This window comes from Oryctolagus cuniculus, chromosome 21 (assembly GCF_964237555.1).
Source record: "Oryctolagus cuniculus chromosome 21, mOryCun1.1, whole genome shotgun sequence".
NCBI lineage: Eukaryota > Metazoa > Chordata > Mammalia > Lagomorpha > Leporidae > Oryctolagus > Oryctolagus cuniculus.
Window position 1 is genome coordinate 10,015,856 of NC_091452.1, and position 14,281 is coordinate 10,030,136.

The 14,281-nt window shown below is 55.8% G+C and overlaps 1 protein-coding gene across 14 annotated transcripts in view; it reads left to right on the plus strand.

Annotated features, from left to right (window-relative positions):
• Window positions 1-14,281, plus strand: part of RPH3A (rabphilin 3A) — a 247,561-nt gene that overhangs the window by 186,057 nt on the left and 47,223 nt on the right. For 9 of the 14 annotated variants that reach the window (XM_051826562.2, XM_051826570.2, XM_051826564.2 and 6 more), the window contains 2 exons: window positions 3,390-3,401; window positions 13,612-13,758. In XM_051826562.2, the coding sequence (XP_051682522.1) occupies window positions 3,390-3,401; window positions 13,612-13,758 (159 nt within the window). The remainder of the gene's footprint in view (window positions 1-3,389; window positions 3,402-13,611; window positions 13,759-14,281) is intronic. The other 5 variants (XM_051826571.2, XM_051826566.2, XM_008272273.3 and 2 more) reach the window with 1 other exon arrangement.

The following is a 14,281-nucleotide window of genomic DNA, read 5'->3' on the forward strand; positions in this document are numbered from 1 at the left end:
GGAAGGGATAAACGGCAGGGGACGAGATTTGCTCCTGACTGTGGAACGATTTCTGACAAAGATCATCTATGACCAGAGAGCAGAATGTCCCGGGACTTGGTCATTTAAACAACACTCCCAAATGGCGGCCATGGCCGGCGCACTGCGCTGATCCGAAGCCAGGAGCCAGGTGCTTCTCCTGGTCTCCCATGCAGGTGCAGGGCCCAAGCACCTGGGCCACCCTCCACTGCACTCCCGGGACACAGCAGAGAGCTGGCCTGGAAGAGGAGCAACTGGGACAGAATCCGGCGCCCCAACTGGGACAAGAACCCGGGGTGCTGGCACCGCAGGTGGAGGATTAGCCTAGTGAGCCACAGTGCTGGCCTCTTTTTCTCTTTTAAAGTTTTATTTTATTTATTTGAAAGGCAGAGTGATGCGGAGGGAGAGACAGAGAAAGAGAGATCTCCCTCCGCTGGTTCACGCCCCCAGATGGCCACAGCAACCAGGGCTGGGCCAGTGTGAAGCCAGGAGCCAGTGCCAGCAGGGGTGCAGGAGCCCAAGTCCCCCGGCCATCTTCCCCTGCTTTCCCAAGTGCAGTAGGGGGACCTGGATCAGAAGTGGAGCAGAGCTCCCGTGCCTGGCAGAGGTGCAGGCCCAGCCCCTGCTCACTTGTTGAAAGGGAGCATCGCAGGGGACAGACAGGTGTTAGCGACGGATTAGCACCAGACTGAGACTTTCTCCTTGACGTAATCCCAAGGTTGACAAGAAGATTGAACGGGGATGTCTTTTTGGTCATCACCTGATATTAATTATTCTGTCATTCACTGTTTCATTATTTTGTTCTTATCTGCATTTCTGCATTGCATCAACCTTTTCCACTTTCTTGGACTCGTTCTGTTACTTCTATTAACTACCTGGATTGTATACTTCCTTCTTTTCCAATATTAGTATTACATATGCAGTATACAAAGTACCACATTCAAATTATCCCACAAGCTTCAATACATACCAAAAAGTAAAAAGAGAAGTGAGAAATAATGAAAATATTATAAGGGTACTTCGAAAAGTCCACAGAAAACAGAATTAAAAGATAAGGTCTTTTTTAGTCCAAAAAATTTAAATCCATGTATAGTTTTTTCATGAGAGGTATTTTCCATGAACTTTTTTTTGAAAGAAGAAAAGTTATAGGGTTCAGGATCTTGTCTTTCTTTATTTTCCCTTTTCAACATGTATTTAAAATTTTTTTCAGATCTATTGGAAAGGCGGAGTAACAGAGGTGGGGGATAGAGAGAGAGAGAGAGAGAGTCTTTCATCCACTGGTTTAGACACCAAATGCCAACAGCAGCCAAGGCTGGCCAGGCTGAAACCAGGAGCCAGGAGCTCCACGCTGGTCTCCATGTGAGCGTCCTCAGACTCAGCTTCCTGTTGGCCTCGGGGACCCAGTGTGAAATTTGCCTTGGTTACTGCTCCCGGCTCCCTGTTCTGAATTCAGTTTCCTTTCTCTCTTTACAATTTGCCTTATAAAGATATCTTTCTCTTTTTTTTTAAGATTTATTTATTTATTTGAAAGTCAGAGTTACACAGGGAGAGAAGGAGAGGCAGAGAGAGAGAGAGGTCTTCCATCCGATGGTTCACTCCCTAGATGGCCGCAACGGCCGATCCGAAGCCAGGAGCTTCTTCCAGGTCTCCCACATGGGTGCAGGGGCCTAAGGACTTGGGCCATCTTCCACTGCTTTCCCAGGCCACAGCAGAGAGCTGGACAGGAAGCGGAGCGGCCGGGTCTCGAACCAGCGTCCATATGAGATGTCAGCGCTTTAGGCCAGGTCATTAACCCACTATGCCACTGCGCTGGCCCCAAGATCTCTTTCATGTCCTTTCTACAGTATACCTTTAAAGGAATTTAAAGTACAACTCGACCGTTTTAAGTGTAAATGTATACCCATGAGACCATCACTGCCAAGAAGGTAGGAACTTATCTGTTTGAGTCATTTTCCAATGCTATGACAAAATACTTGAAAGCTTTACTTGAAAAGAACAGAGATTTATTTGGCCCACAGTTTTAGAGATAAAAATACTTGGGCCATCTTCTGCTGCCTTCCAGGCACATTAGCAGGAAGATGGATCAGAAGCAGAGCAGTGGGACTCAACCCGGCTCTCCAGCTTGGGTTCCCAGCATCATAAACAGGCTTCACCCCCTGCGCCACAACACTGGCCCCAGTCTGTTTTCTTCTTAATAGGAAATCCCCATTTCTCAAGCCCCTACTTGTGATGTCTTCTTGGAGCCAAACTTATTTTCAGAGAATATTCCATCAGCCAAAAAGTGTGTCTCTGTAAGATAAACAGTTGTCTGCAGGGTGAATGGGGTAAAATATTTATTTTATTTGAGAAATGTCAGCTAATTAAAATCCCATCCATCAGAGTTTACTTTAGTTGACTTGAAGCCAAACAATTTGGCTTACAATTAAATTAGAATTATTCCAACAGTCTGGACGAAGTTTCATTACAGTGCTCCTGGGCTTCTGTGAAACCTCCCCGGCACTCTGCGTGGATCCAGCTGGCTTGGTTGCTACTGCATTTTCTTCCGAGATTAAAAATTATTTCCCAATAAATGCTAATAGGCGAATCACACTCATCACACGTGCTACCCAGTCTGGGGCAGCGGGGCCGTGCCTAGGCATACACTTCTCATGTCTGTCTCCAGTAAATGAAGGAATCGGGTTCTTAATTAACTGCTGGCCAGCCAGATACACTCGCTGCCTTCGTGCTGTTCACATGTCTTCCTCTCTCAGCCTCCTTCCGTCTAATGATTGCGTTGGAAACGAGCAGATATGGACGCACCTGCTCCTTGCTTGGCTTTCCATGCCGGGACCATGTGGGAACGCGGGCTGCCGACAGGTGTGGGCTCCAGTCTGTGGACAGAGAAAGTCAGAAATGGGAGTTGCACAGAGGGACTGCCTGTCTGTCTCTGCGTGCCCATTCAGTGGAGATGCAAGTCCCCGTTCTGAGAGCGAGAGTGCTTGCTTCCCAGACTGGGAAGGTTTCATTTCTCAGGGCTCAGGAATCTGCCCAGCGTGGTCCTTCTCTCCCAGCATCAGACATAACAGAAGCCAAGAATGATGGTGGCCACGCCATCATTAAGTGATTTCTCCTCCGTTCCCAAAAACATTACTCAAAAGCATAGGTGGTCTGTTTGGTTAATTAATAAACTAAACTGGTCAATTTAATCAACGTTGTGGACTGTAACCCTATGTGGAAGATGTGCTAATGACCTGATTATGGCTGAAAGCCACGGAAGTAGGTCATACTAATCCAAACCGTGTGGTCGCTGCCTCCGCTGTTGGTGTTGTTATGAGATTTCTTTCCTAACTGTATGCATTTTTTTCCTTTCTCTCCTCTTTGCTGTCCTTCAGTGATAAAGAACAGTGAGTATTTTCTGATGTTTGTTTTTCTACAAAATGAATTTCTTCTCTCTTTTCTGATCAAGATGGCTTACCTCTACAGACAGAAGGTTAAGAAAGGGGTTAGTGAACTTTACATATTGGGACGAGAAAGCCACACTTACTAAGAAACACACACCCAGCTCCAGGGGGAAAACGTAGGAAATTTTTCATAAACCCAAGTTTGAGTTTGAAAGGGTGGAGCTGCCCCTTGGGAGGCCCGTTGATTCTCACAGTGACCTCTGGGACTTCTGCATGGCCACCGATGGCTCCGCGGCCCGGTCTCTGCCGCAGTTAGACCCCTCCAGTGACTGCCCTGATCCACGGACGCTGACGGCGACCAGAGCAGAGCTCACGGCGTTCTCAGCGCCTCCTCCGAGCTCACCCCCATTCCTTCGACCAAGAGATCTGCTCATGACTTTCGTGTTTTTAATTGACTGCATTTCCTAAATACGCCTGACAGATTGGATGCCGGCTCGGGTGCCTGAGCCTGCCCAGATGCCCAGGAGCCACCCGCGCTCTCACCCCGAGCCGTGGGCAGTCAGCATCACCCTGCCTCCCATGGGGCTCTGGGCCTCTCTGTGGCCTTGCACTCCTCCGCAGGCAGTGGCAGGAACAGACGAGATACAGAGGGAGGCTCGCAAACCGTGAAGCCTCAGAGAACTCGGATGACGTGTGAGTCACCTGGCCTTACCCGTGGGTTTGCATAGACAGCACTCAGTGTAATTTGTTCAGATTTTTTTGGGCCCAGATAACTATATCATCAGGCCCATAACTCCCTAAAGGTTTTTTTATATATATATAATGCTTAAGCAGGTGACCCAGGGAAATCCTTCTCCCTGCCCTGCACTTCAGTTTCTCCATCTGTTGACAGAGCTTTGAGCAAGCCGACTTCCTAAAGACCGTCGGAATGCCCAACCGTCTCTGCTGGGGGTGGCTAGGACCCTGGCCAGGAAGGGTCTCTCTTTATAAAACCATGTGTATATTACTCAGACATGCCAAGGAGAGAAGTTGAGGAACCGTCAGATTATAAACATGACCATAACAAGAAGGAAATGCGTGGCTCCTAGGTCTTAAGACTCTTAAGCGAACCCGAGTGCTGAAGGTTGAAATGTAGGATGCAAGACCTCCCTCCTCCTCCTGCCTCTTCCCCCTCCCCACCTTCCACATTTCCCGTGCTAACAAATGCTCCCCAAGTACCTACTGTATACCAAATACAGCCAAAGTACAAGAGTAGGTGTAGTGGGGTCTACAAACAAATAAAGAGTCAGCTGCCAACAAATGAAGTCTAGTGTACGAGGAGCTACAATTATGGGGTCACTGGGGTCTGTGGGAGCACGGAGAGCCGCCTAGCCCAGATTCGGGAGTCTTGATGGGAGAGCTTCCTGGAAGTGAGGAGTACCTGGCGTCAGGTGGAGGAGAGACAGGGGAGTTGCAGGCAGGGGAGCAGCATCCTGCAAAACTCTTTCTTGGAATTCAAAAGCTAAGTATTTAGCACAGGTAGGTGTGCAACTGGGACTGTCTGAAATAGTTTAAAAAGATGGTGGTGAACGTTCTATAAGTGTCATTTCGAATGATACTAAACCATAAAGCAACACAAGGAGTCCAGCAAGCTTCACATCGTTCGTTGCCGTGGTAGATACTGTACTATTAGTTTTTACTGCATCACGGGACATCTTAAAACAACAATTATGTAGCCATCCCCTCTTGATGGACTCCTGGGTTGTTTCTAACTTTTCACTATTTTCACCAGAAACTGAACCCACCAAAAAGAACATCCTATGCATACATAAATTGGCATCCTGTATGTAAATGAATTTGAAGATTTTCAAAAAGACTGGTTTCAGCCATGGATCACTGGAGTTACAGCAGATGGTGCCTAACTTTTTTTTTTTATTAAAGATTTATTTATTTATTTGAAAGAGTTAGAGAGAGAGAGAGAGGTCTTCCATCCGCTGATTCACTCCCCAGTTGGCCTCAACAGCCAGAGCTGCACCCATCCGAAGCCAGGAGCCAGGAGCTTCTTCCAGGTCTCCCATGTGGGTGCAGGGGCCTCTGCTTTCCCAGGCCATAGCAGAGAGCTGCATTGGAAGTGGAGTAGCCAGATCTTGAACCAGCGCCCATATGGGATGCCGGCACTGCAGGTGGCGACTTTACCCACTACGCCACAGTGCCAGCCCCAGTGCATGATGTTTTGGTGGCTTTTCTGAGCAGCCCTCCATGAGCACAGTATGAAGGGCACCCCCTTGGGGTTGAGTTCTGTCTGCATCTGAGCTCCCTCAAGGGTGGTCCCCAGAGAGGCAGCAGCAGCAGCACCTGGGGTGCATCCCCTGGAAAGTTGTCGAGTCCTTGCCCCCAAACATCCTAAATCCAGATTTCTGCAGAGGGGCCCGGGAATTGTATTTCAGCCAGTCCTCCAAGGGCCTGTTGGGCAGGCTGACGTCTGAGCAGCCCTGAGCTGCGTCGTAGGTCACCCGCTGCACTGCCCGACGCGTTGATGGGTTCAGCCCAGTGTCTGCACGTGGTCTGTGCGCTCTCTTCCCACTCCAAGTGTTTTGGTTCTAGAGCAGGCGGTAAAATGCCTTCTCGAAAGGTTAATTTTGGGTAGGGGGGGCACAAACAACTCCCCCTCCCCAGCAGTGTTCCCACCCTCTCCCCCGGAGGCAGCTCTGAAGGTTCATCCTGCGCACAGGTGTGGTGCCGCACTGTCTGCCCCAGACAAGCCCTAGCGAGCCCCGCGCGCTCCATCTCTCTTCTGTGCCCACACACACCACCAGCATTTTAAGTCAAGGTGGAGCTTTTGCTACCTCAATACTTTACACTCCCTACTTAGGCCAGCCCACTCTGGTCCTCAAAGTGAACCTTCTCCAGAAACAAGATGTCTGGTCTCAGCTGTTGAGAGGTCCTGAGACCCCGCCTTTCTGAGTTCCAGAGCCACACCCGACCGTGGCAAGGGGCAGCTGGTGGTGGCTCGGGAGAGAGGCGACGCTGGACCAGAAGAGGCAGAGTAGCCTGGTGGTGGCCCATAGCACAGTTTTTCTTCTCTCTGGGAGTTGGCTTTGTTCCTTGAAAGCTGTGCAACCACAGGCAAGCAATTTACCTCTCTGAGCCTCGATCTACTAAGGAGAAGGGTGACGCCTACCACATACGTTTTTGTACAGTTCACTGAGGGGATGTAAACACCCCAAGCTCCACTTGACGGGTGATGACATCAGTGTTCAGAGAGACGAAGGTGTCTTCCCCAAGGAGCACAGTGCCAGGACCGGAACACCGGTCTGCACAATGCCGAAGGGCAAGTGTCGTGTTTCCCTGCCGGGCCCCAAGGTCCCAGTAGGCTCTGAGTCCGGGTTCGGTGTTTCCAGGCTGAGAGACGGCATCTGGGAGCTGCAGGAAGAATTAGTGCAGGCTTCCTGCCTCTTAAAGTCAGGCTGGGCTGCCTGGAAGCCCCCAGTTTCTCTCTGTCTCCCTCCCTTCCCACTGTGAACAGTTAATGTCAGCCACACGCATGTTTGTGCAGGGGGGCGGGGAATTGAATTGGGAGTGTTGGGGGGAGGGGTGTCGCAGATGTCCAGAGATTCCTGAAGCACCAGCCAGGGACCTGGGTTGTGCGTTTAAAAAATTCTGTTTGGCCCCCTCCCTCCCCAGGGTCAGTGTCTCTTCCCCACTTCTCCCCATGAGAGCGCTCCATTCATTCATTCACGCACTCAGTCAGTCATTGGAAACCAGTGCCCGCTGCACAGCGCTGTCAGGGCCTCTGCCCACCCACGTGTCCCTCCACACCACAGTTAGTAGGAGGAAGAGGAAGACGCCGAGAAAGGAGAAACCAGAAGGAAGGATGCACGTTAATCCTTTTCTGAGCCTTTTCCAAGTTCAAGGATCAAGGCCAAGCGCTTTATGTGTGTGATCTAATGAATCCTCGGAGGGACCCTGTGGGGTCACAGCTGGGCACAACGTAGCTCTGAGACACTGAAGAGCTGGTATGTGAGCTCACACAACCAGGCCCGGGCAGAGCCAGGAGAGGAATCCAGGCCGGGTGACCCCAAGGCCCATTCCCTGTGCGCCCCTGGAGGTTGGCCGGGGAGTCTTCAGAGGAACCCAGGGGTGTGTCTCCAAGGCTGTGGACCGCCCGCAGCCACCTGGTTTACCTCGCTACTCAGTGAGAGCCAGGGTGCAAAACTCCGCCTCTCGGAATCCCGGAGCCCCGCCTGACTGCTCAGTGTGCCTCTGAGCTAGCCCCCCCACGGTGGCTCTTCCACTTGTTAACCTGACTCTTTCATCCAACCCGTGCCAGCCCAGCATTCCAGTGGCTCCCCAGCTCTGCCCACTCAAGGGCTGCCCACTCGAGGCCCTCTGTGTGTTCTCTGGGTTGGGCGCAGCCCTCGAGAACTGGTCCAAGCACAGCAGCGCTGCCCTTTAACAAGATGCCAGCCCCGGTCGGAAGGACGTGGAGCTGCCTTGCCGCTGTTTCGCCCCAAGGCCCCCGCGCCCTGCTTGCTCCCCAGCCCGTCCTGTCCCCTGAGAGTAGAGGCTTTGCTTTGAAAAGTCCATCTCATTTCCCTCTGTTTGCTTTTGGAATTAAAAAGCGAAAATCCGCAGGAGGCTTGCGGATTCCCACTGAGACCAGTCGGTGACATTTGCCAACGCTGGATGAGCTGTTTGTCAGCCGTGTGCGTGTTGTGGAGCCGCGGAGGGGGGCAGGGTCTGGAGGGATGCCAGCAGCCTCCGCCACCTTCTGCCGTCTGCAGACAGAGGAGGGGTCCTGGGCGGGGCTTCTCAGGGACTGGGTCGGCTCAGGCTTCTGGGGCCGGGCATGTTCAGCAGCAGGCATTTCCCAGTTGAGTGGGGATGGGGTGGAGGCGTGGCCAGTTGAGTGGGGATGGGGTGGAGGCGTGGCCAGTTGGGTGGGGATGGGGTGGAGGCGTGGCCAGTTGGGTGGGGATGGGGTGGAGGCGTGGCCAGTTGGGTGGGGATGGGGTGGAGGCGTGGCCAGTTGGGTGGGGATGGGGTGGAGGCGTGGCCAGTTGAGTGGGGATGGGGTGGAGGCGTGGCCAGTTGAGTGGGGATGGGGTGGAGGCGTGGCCAGTTGAGTGGGGATGGGGTGGAGGCGTGGCCAGTTGAGTGGGGATGGGGTGGAGGCGTGGCCAGTTGGGTGGGGATGGGGTGGAGGCATGGCTTTAGTCCTGTGGCTGTTCACGCCCATACCCAAAGTAGGGCTACATCCTTGGAAGGTCTACAGGGACCCCAGGCTCAGAATCTCACTGTGTTCAGTTTTGGTCACAGAGCTGCTTGGAAAAGGCAACAGGAGGAAGAGAGACCATTGACTCACACTCCTCCAAGGAAAACCCCAGGAGCCCGCAGGGGTAGCTGGGTTAGGTTCTGGGGTAGGGGGGCAGGTGGGCCTCACTGGGCAGGCATGCGTCATGTCTCCTGAAAGTACTGGGAAGAAAGATCAGGCTGTAGGGAGAATTGTTCCAACAGAGGCAGAGACTCCGTGTGAGAGAGTGAGGCCCCATCCTCAGTGCGTTCAGCAGGTTGGAAGGACACATGCGGGGGGCGCCCTGGCAGACTTCCGGATGATCACTGGGGGTCCCCTGGGCACCGCTGTGGCCTGCAGAACACAGCCCAGGTGTGGGCACGTCACCCCCATGGTTTCATGGTGGTGAACAGGGTTCTGCCTCAGGAGACAGGCGCTCCGGGGTGTCCTTGCCGCTCCCCAAGGATGAAGTGGCAGGAACTGCAGGCAGCCTCCAGGGCTTGGAGCGGCCTCTGCCCAATAAAAAGCCAGGGCCCTCATCCTCGAGCTGCCAGGAGATGGCGTCTCCGGGCAGCCCATGCTGGCTTGGACGCTGGGTCTGCCCCTGTCCAGCTTCCGTATGAGAACGCGGCCCAGCCTGGTGAGAGCCTGAGGCAGGGGGCCTGGAGTGGTAAGGTCAGGTGCTTCAGCCACAGAGAGTGGATGCAGGCCCTGCAGGTGGGGTCTCAGGCCGGCCTGGCTCTCTCTCCAACTGGAGTGGGCTCCCCAGTCTCGGATGCTGCGGAACAGATCGTCCCAGGGTTCAAATGGCAGAAACCGTGGTCACCCTCACTCTGTGACTAGGAAGTGGTACAGGAATGGCAGCTGCAGCCGCGTCCCCGGGGGTGGCTGTCACCTCGTGGTGGATCCACCTGCAGGGCCAGGCGCTGGCTGTGGCCTCTCGGCAGGTACACGAGTGTTCCCATGGCGTGGCTTGTCACTCATGACTTGGCCTTGGAACCACAGCGGGGCACCCAGGAGCGGTGGGAGGGGCTCACACAGGGAGGATGCGACACCAGGAGGCAGGGTCCCCAGGGACCGTCCTGTGGTCTGGCCGCCACTCCAGGCTCCTGGTCGTCCCCTGGCAGCTCCCCACCTCCTCAACTCCAGGCTGAGACAGAGACCATTCCTGCCACGCCCAGTCTCCTCCCCTCCCTTCCCCTACCCCCAGGTCAGCCTCGAGGCTGTGGATTCTGGACCTTTCATAGCTTAGGGAGCCTCACTTCAAGATCAAGAAGACACATGCAAATTTTCCTGATCACATGACTATTAGGGCCGTCCCAGGGAGGGCCTGGCAGACAGAGGACCCTTCAGCCCTGCCAGGATCCCTGGGAATTCTCAGGGAGCTCTCCCGCCCCCCCTCCCTAGACCAAGGGGTTTGCATCCCCTCAGTCTCCCCCAGGAGTCGCAGGGATGAGTAGACTTTAGCATCCCTCTTGCTGGGGTGGGTGTTTGGCCTAGAGGTTAAAATGCTCGCATCCCATACCAGAGTGCCTGGGGCTGAGTCCCAATTCACTGCTGATTGCACTTTCCTGCTAATGCGCACCTGGGAGGCAGCAGGGGGTGGCTCAAGACCTTGGGACCCTGCTGCCCATGTGGGAGACCCAGAGTGAGTGCCTGGCTCTGGCTCCTAGCCCGGTCCTGGCTATCGTAGGCATTTGGGAAACAGCGGATGGAAGATTCTCTCTCTCCCTCCCTCCCTCCCTCCCTCCCTCCCTCCCTCCCTCCCTCCCTCCCTCCCTCCCTCCGTCTCTCTCTCTCTGTCTCTCAAATGGGAATAAATAATGAATTTTTTAAAGGCCATTTAGGACTTTGCAGAACACGCAGGACTGGGCTTTATTTTTCTGAAGGTGAAGGTCAACACCACCAGGTCCACTGTTTAAAGCGTGGCATTCAGTGGTGCCCAGCGTAGTCCCAGTGTCATGCCCCCATCCCGTGCACCGAGTCCCGGGTTCTGTTCTGTCACTGAGATGCCCCTGAAGGGTAGAGCTGGAGGTCTGGGCATGGTTTGCACCTGTCCTCCCAGAGGCACCTGCTCTGCGGCTCCCCCCCCCAGAGGAAGGGGTGTCCTGCCAGGCAGCCCCTCCTCCGTTTTTTGCAGCAAGACTGGCCCCGGGGGTCTCTGCTTCTCTGTCCTCTCACTGCCCTCCTTCCCTGGTCTCCAGGACAAACCAGCTAGGATGGCAAGGAGGAGAAAGAGGGAACATGGCTTTTAATTCCCGACAGCTTCCTGCTGCCGGTGGGACTGGAGAACAGGGACAGAGGCTGGTGGGGAACGAGTGCTGGCTCCTGAGGACTCACGAGGGGACAAGACTCCTTGCAGCGCTCACCCAGCCCTGGGCAGGCCCTGGTCCTGGTGGCGAGGACACTGCTGTGCCTCTGAGCCTGGGACCAGGGCCAGCGCCGTGGGCACTCCCTTCTCCTGACTTCTTGGAGGCTGAAGCTGCAGCCTGCCTAGCCTGGGCCCATCTGTGTCTGTCCCCAGTGTGGCCTCTTGGGCAAGTGGCTTAATTCTCTGTGCCCCGGCCTCTGACCAGGAACAGGGACAAAAACGATTGTCCCTGCCCTGGAGGGAGGATGTGAGAAAACATGGTGGGTGCTGTGTGAGGGGTCATGAGGTGCAGTGGGCGCACAGTGGGCGCTGTGTGAGGGGTCATGAGGTGCAGTGGGCGCACAGTGGGTGCTGTGTGAGGATCGTGAGTGAAGTGGGCGCACAGTGGGTGCTGTGTGAGGGGTTGGGAGGTGCAGTGGGCTCACAGTGGGTGCTGTGTGAGGATCATGAGGGAAGTGGGCGCACAGTGGGTGCTGTGTGAGGGGTCGGGAGGTGCAGTGGGTGCACAGTGGGTGCTGTGTGAGGATTGTGAGGGAAGTGGGCACACAGTGGGTGCTGTGTGAGGATCGTGAGGGAAGTGGGTGCACAGTGGGTGCTGTGTGAGGATCGTGAGGGAAGTGGGCGCACAGTGGGTGCTGTGTGAGGGGTCGGGAGGTGCAGTGGGTGCACAGTGGGTGCTGTGTGAGGGGTCATGAGGTGCAGTGGGCACACAGTAGGCGCTGTGTGAGGGATCGGGAGGTGCAGTGGGCGCACAGTGGGTGCTGTGTGAGGATCGTGAGGGAAGTGGGCACACAGTGCGTGCTGTGTGAGGGATCCTGAGGGAAGTAGGCGCACAGTGGGTGCTGTGTGAGGGGTCGGGAGGTGCAGTGGGTGCACAGTGGGTGCTGTGTGAGGATTGTGAGGGAAGTGGGTGCACAGTGGGTGCTGTGTGAGGGGTCGGGAGGTGCAGTGGGTGCACAGTGGGTGCTGTGTGAGGCGTCGGGAGGTGCAGTGGGTGCACAGTGGGTGCTGTGTGAGGATTGTGAGGGAAGTGGGCACACAGTGGGTGCTGTGTGAGGATCGTGAGGGAAGTGGGCGCACAGTGGGTGCTGTGTGAGGATCGTGAGGGAAGTGGGCGCACAGTGGGTGCTGTGTGAGGGGTCGGGAGGTGCAGTGGGTGCACAGTGGGTGCTGTGTGAGGGGTCATGAGGTGCAGTGGGCACACAGTAGGCGCTGTGTGAGGGATCGGGAGGTGCAGTGGGCGCACAGTGGGTGCTGTGTGAGGATCGTGAGGGAAGTGGGCGCACAGTGGGTGCTGTGTGAGGGATCGGGAGGTGCAGTGGGCGCACAGTGGGTGCTGTGTGAGGATCGTGAGGGAAGTGGGCGCACAGTGGGTGCTGTGTGAGGATCGTGAGGGAAGTGGGCGCACAGTGGGTGCTGTGTGAGGGGTCGGGAGGTGCAGTGGGTGCACAGTGGGTGCTGTGTGAGGGGTCATGAGGTGCAGTGGGCACACAGTAGGCGCTGTGTGAGGGATCGGGAGGTGCAGTGGGCGCACAGTGCGTGCTGTGTGAGGGATCCTGAGGGAAGTAGGTGCACAGTGGTTGCTGTGTGAGGGGTCGGGAGGTGCAGTGGGCACACAGTGGGTGCTGTGTGAGGGGTCGGGAGGTGCAGCGGGCGCACAGTGGGTGCTGTGTGAGGGGTCGGGAGGTGCAGTGGGCACACAGTGGGTGCTGTGTGAGGGGTCGGGAGGTGCAGCGGGCGCACAGTGGGTGCTGTGTGAGGGGTCGGGAGGTGGAGTGGGCACACAGTGGGTGCTGTGTGAGGATTGTGAGGTGCAGTGGGTACATAGTGGGTGCCATGTGAGGGGTTGTGAGGTGCAGTGGGCGCACAGTGGGTGCTGTGTGAGGGGTCCTGAGGGAAGTGGGCACACAGTGGGCGCTGTGTGAGGGGTTGTGAGGTGCAGTGGGTGCACAGTGGGCGCTGTGTGAGGGGTCGTGAGGTAGCAGACCCAGAGAGGACATAGCAGGTGACAGACACGGGCACCAGTAGGTGTGGTTGAGTGTTTGCTTCTTAAAGAAATGAATGCCACTGGTTCACCTGGCAGAACTGAGAATGTTCCTGCAGTCTCTGAAGCTGGGAATTCGGACATTTGTGCAAAATCAAGAAATTTTATAGCTCTAGGCAGGTGCTGGGGTTGACCTGGGACCCAAAGCCTCCAACCATCTACCCAGAGTTGTTCCCCTCCCACTGTTGGAAGCTATTGTTCTAGAATCTTCCTGAGGTCACCACCCCCTGGGTTCCACAAGCTTCCTGAAAATATCACTTGTGGACTGCCTTCCATGGGCTAAGCACGCAGTAAATGCAAACCCCTCAGAGCCCTGGAAGGGAAGTGTGTGTGCCCTGTTGAGTCCAGGAAGGGAAGCGTGTGTGTCCCGTCATGCAGATGAGCAGACTGGGGCACTGAAAACTGTGGTCCTTGGGTTCAGAGGGCACTGGGGCTCACTAGATCCGAGGGGCCGCGGGCCTAACCACTCCTCCACACTGTCTGTGGGTCTTGCATCCAGCCTCACGCCTTCCCCCTTGCCTTTCAGGCTCCAGGCAGGCTGGTCCGTCCACCCCAGCGGTCAGCATGACAGGCAGAGGAAGCAGGAAGAGCTGACGGACGAGGAGAAGGAAATCATCAACAGGGTGATCGCACGTGCCGAGAAAATGGAGGAGATGGAGCAGGAGCGGATCGGGTGAGCCCCGACTCACCCAGTCCCCATCCGGGGCCCCCTGAGGCAGGAGGGCAGGAGGGCTGGGGCAGGGCCAGGCTCCCTCTGGGTTTGGGCATTTGTGACCCATCAGGCCTCCCTGCCTGGCACACACAGGACACCTGTAGCATGGAGGGGGGCGAGCTGGGAGGAGAGAGTGGGCTGGGGGTGGGGGCGGAGAGGGAGCTTGTGATGGGGACCAGGAGTTGTCCTGGAGTGTATGTGTGTGGGGCTGAGCGTGCGGTGTCAGCTGGTGTCAGCCGCATGGAGGTAAGTCCTGGCCAGTGCTGGGCGAGGTTAGGGGAGAGGGAGAGAGCATGGCAGAGACTCCTGTGAGAGTGAGTTTGCTTGAGATGAGCAGGAGAAGGGAACTTGGGGAAATGCGTCCTGGAGGAGGCAGCTGGCACATCAGTGAGGTGGCAGAGGCTACCCCGGGGGTCCCCCCGTGGCCTCTGTGGACCCTGGGCCCTCGGCTCTGCCTCCCTGAGCCCGTGTGTGCCCACCTGCA